The 4,349-nt window shown below is 59.6% G+C and overlaps 1 protein-coding gene across 1 annotated transcript; it reads right to left on the bottom strand.

Annotated features, from left to right (window-relative positions):
- LDBPK_171540 (hypothetical protein, conserved) lies at positions 1-774 on the bottom strand (the record flags this gene model as incomplete). The annotated part of the gene is made up of 1 exon (XM_003859961.1): positions 1-774. One exon carries the CDS (start codon positions 772-774, stop codon positions 1-3), a length of 774 nt encoding a protein of 257 aa, XP_003860009.1.
- Positions 775-4,349: the final 3,575 nt, after the last annotated feature.

Raw genomic sequence — 4,349 nt, 5'->3', positions numbered from 1 at the left:
TCAGTCCTCGTAGTCGATCTCCTCGCAGGCGCTGTCGTGCTCAATGGACATGTCATGGTCGTCCATGACTGTTCGCTGAGACACGGCCGGGGCCACAGCAGTGCGTTGCGCTGGGTGAATACCAAGTGCATTCTCCTCTTGCTCCAGCGCCTTTAAGTTCTCTCGCAGCTGATCTTGGCAGACCAACAGCTCGCGCTCGCGAGACTCGAGCTTGCGGTCCCACTCGGCCACTGTGCCGTGCTTGCGCAGGAGTGACTTGCGCCGCTCCTCCATCTCTCGGTTGAGGGAGCGCATCTCAATCAGCGCCTTTTGCAGGTCTTGCTCTTCTAAAAACCTCTGTCGCTCACGGGAGGCGAGTAGAGCCTCCTGTTTGCCCAGCGCCTCCTGCCGCGCCATCACGTTCAGAAGTGCGGTATCCTCTCTCTCCTTCTCCCGCTGAAGCTCCTCAAGACGCTTGTCGATCTCCGCCTCCTGAGCCGCGAGGAACGGTTGTGCGTGTCGCACCGCCTGCGAAACCTTCCGTTCATCAGACAAGAAGCTTGCCGCCTGCTTCCGTGCCGCGCTGATCTGCGCACGGCACTCTTGATGTTGTAACTCCAAGCATCGCCGCTCGTCAGCGATGTTCTCCTGCATTTCATCGAGCACCGCCACACGTTTGCGTATGTACCCCTCTTGGCGCAGGTAGTACGCCTCGAGCTCTTTCTGCAGCTGCACGCCGTCCTGAAGTAGCTGATGGTACAGCTCGGCGAACCCTTTGCTCTCTGGCGCCGTCATCGCCGCCGTGTTTGCAGGCGCAAGCACCGATATTTTGCCTCTTTCGCACGAGCTTGTGCACTTGTGGCGGTGAGCGTGAGCTTGCTATGTGAAACCTCTTCTGCCCTTCCCCAGCGGGGGAGGGGAGATACGAAGGGAAGAGAGACGAGAGAGAGAGGGAGTGGCACCCGAGGGCATTCAGCGAGTCGGCATGTTGTTCGTCGCCGTCGATCCGACTTCTGGGGCGGTGTATGTGCCATCGTGACGTAAACGCCGTGGTCATACCGACAGGCGCAGAGGGCGCACCATTCAAGAGCATCGGCTACGCGTATATGACGCTGCTTGCGTATTGACAAGAATACGGAGCCACCTCTGCTTCCAGCCTCTGGTCTCAGCTCCCCGTGCCGCCCGCTGTGCCCCTTCGCGTTTGGCGTGCAGGATAACGGTTCGGCCCATCTGCGAGAGTTTCGCTGAAATTTATGTAGCGGGGTGTAGAATCACGTATGGACGGCGAGTCACGGAGTGATGTGGCTCCGCATTGGCTGCATGACGGTGTGGGGATCGCCCCTGAGAACAGCAGCGATGGCAGAGGCGCCATGCAAATGAAGGGGAGCCGCAGCTCCAGCAGACAAGAAAACAAAAAGGAAAGGAGCCTACACGGTCGGCGGGGCCGTGCCCTCATCGCGTGCTCGTCGTGGCACCCCGTCCTCCTCCTGTTCTGCGAGTGCGTGCTCTCTTTGTCCCATCTCATGCTCCTGCTCACGGATAAACACATCAAGGCAGCGGGGCCTATCGTCCGCTCGTACCGGGAGATCGCGGTGCAGAGAGTGAGCCCGTGCGAGAGCCACGCCGCAGTGAAGAGGCAGTCAAAGACCCTCTTCAAGGACAGCGCAGTGTCGCGGTTCTTTGGTGGCGTCATGTCGCGCCCGTTGAATGCGACGCCGCACATCGCCGAGAAGGCGACGACGGTCGGCATCGTGTACGAGCCTGCGGTGTACGCGCTGATTCTGACAATTTGGACAAGGTTTGAGTGCTCAGCAGAGGCCCATGTCCGCATCCGCTTCGTCCCCCGGGCGTGGGCGCGGGCGGCTGTCCATGAATCAGCTGACAGCCGCTTCGAGGCGCGTGATGTGGGCGGGGCCCACAGAGGCGATGGATGCACTCCTCCGACACCGGCACCTTCTCCCTCAGCAGCATGAATGATTGCATCATCGGTAATCAGAATCCCCACGTGCGCAGGACGCCCGCCGTTTCCCCGGTTTTCGGTGCCGATGAGATGCGACCGGTAGCCGGTGTGATCCTTTTGAAGCCCCGTAAACGTGAGGCAGCGCGAGGCTTGGCCATGCATGAGAATGCCCCCATGCACAGTTTTTTTTTCCGCCATCAGTCCATCGCAACTCAGCGGAAGAGGGACCACCTCCGCACCATCAAGACCACAGCCGCATAGATCTTGCTCCTCTTCGACAGAGATCGTATCGCTTGTGAGAGGGACTGGAATGAAGTGGGCATCCATGGAATGTGGCAATGGTGGGCCCGTGCGTGTCCAAATCTGTCACCAGGGAGTCGCGCACACTTGCTCGCTGGCCGAGAGAGCACATAAGGGGGTCGAGAGTGGCAAATGCGCGCAAGAGTTGGCCGTCAGCATCCACTCCCTGGGGCACGCCCCTTCACCACACCGCGGTTGGAATGTACGTCCCGGTCTCGCTCTCTGCGGGTGCGTGTCTGCGTACCCATAAGAATGGGGGGGGGGGGGCGTCTGTGAGTACGTGCATGTTTCTGAGTCTGGCCAAGGGTCTATCCTCTGAATCGAAGCCGCTAAGCGGAGCGAAGGGAGGGGGCTGCTGGGCGGCAAAGTGGCCGCCTTCTCCGTTTTGCCGAGAAGTTGAGATGGCCGTGTCTCGCTGGTTCCGTGAGGCGTTGCGACAGCGGTCGCACGCCGATAAAGAAGTGGGCGGCAGAAAGCGGAGGTGCGAAGGTACACAGAAAAACGCTCCACACGGCATTCTGCGAGGTGTACGCTGCTACGCGCAGCGGTGGCTGAAAAGCAGCTCGACATCAGCAGCAAAGACCGGGTACGCAGAAATATAGCCCAACGTGCATGTAGAGAACCTTGCGCAGACCCTCAGGGTCGCTGTCGGAAATGGACCACATGTCGGGCATCCGTGTGGCCCCAGATGCCTCTCAAACATCCGCCACATTGCCCATGGATCCAGCAGCAGCAGGGGATGAAGCATCGCGTGCGTGCCGACAGCTTAAAGAGGCAGGCGGGGAAGAAAAAAAAAGGAAAAAAGAGGCGACTGGTGCAGCGGTAAGAGATGTGCTCACGAGTTGCAGTGGCAGGAAGCCGAGATGTATGCGCACGCCCAAGACACAGCACAGGTGCGCTCGTGCGGTCCACGCTTGTCTTATGCGCATGTCGCTGGTGCTTCCAGGAAGCGGCCACTGAGCAGCACCACAACACTCTGATGCACCCGCAGCGTGATCGGTGCCGCTCGATAGGTCTTTTGCGCATGGCTGAGAAGGCTATGAATGCCGGTCTGCTTCATCGAGGAGGGTGTTGCCTGATCGCCGCCCTTCTGTATTGGCTCGTCCTATGCACGATAGGCGACGAGTCGAGCAGCCGCAACCGTCAACGCGGTCTCATCACCACCGTTCGTCACAGCCGTTGTCGTGCAGGCGGCGTTCACTGCCGCTTCGGCAATGATTGCACACGTCCATGCCACCAGAATGTGCTGCCTTCGCTCATGTGTTCGCGTACGCACAGCAATAGCGAGAGAGGGTGTGTTGCGTTGGAGGCACACTGTCCTGCACTTGAAAGGACACTAAAACAGGCAGAGGGAGAGATCGCTGCAGATATGCGTTAAGACTGCCGGCGAGCACACGTGTCAGCAGGTGGTCAGTACTTGCTGGTGGCGGCGTCGCTGGGGAGGAGAACGTGCAGCCGTGAAAGCCACCGAGCAGAAATGGGAGAGGAGAGAAGACTTCACAAGAAATCGCGCACACTCACACACACGACACAGAGGGTGACGGACGGTTCCAGAGCAACGTCCCTGGTAGTCCTCACAGGGCGCGAGAGGTTCCCATCCATGTGCATCTCTGTGTCGTCGTCTCTGCCGGCGGGGAAGAGGAGTGCGCAAGGAGGGCTCAGCGGCGTCGGTGGTGCCTTCGGCGTGCACTGCACCGGAGATGAGACACACGCGCAAAGTATTCTTCTTTCGCGCGGCGCGCGAGGTAGCATGTCCTTGTGTTGCTGTTGCTGCTGTTGTAGCTTAGTGGCGCTTAATCGGCGTCTTAACAAGCAAGCCTGCGTCCGTCTGTGTATGTGTGCGAGAGGGAAAAGCGCGCATCAAGAAGAGCGCTTGCACTCACGTGTCTTCGCCACGCCGAAGTATTAGGGCTAAGGGAAGGGAAGGCGAAATGGAACGCAGAGACAGAAATAGCAGCGGCAGTAGCCACCCTTCACACAGCATTTTCGCCATGCCGCACGCTCACCTAACCACCGAATCCCCGCCGGCGTCACTATAACCTCTGCTGAGAAGCGTCTACTAGGCACGCGCTGCTACAGCCTCGCTGATCCTGGTATGCCACTCAGGCCC

This window comes from Leishmania donovani, chromosome 17 (genome assembly GCF_000227135.1).
Source record: "Leishmania donovani BPK282A1 complete genome, chromosome 17".
Classification (NCBI taxonomy): Eukaryota; Euglenozoa; class Kinetoplastea; order Trypanosomatida; family Trypanosomatidae; genus Leishmania; species Leishmania donovani.
This window is presented reverse-complemented; position numbering and strand designations above follow the sequence as displayed.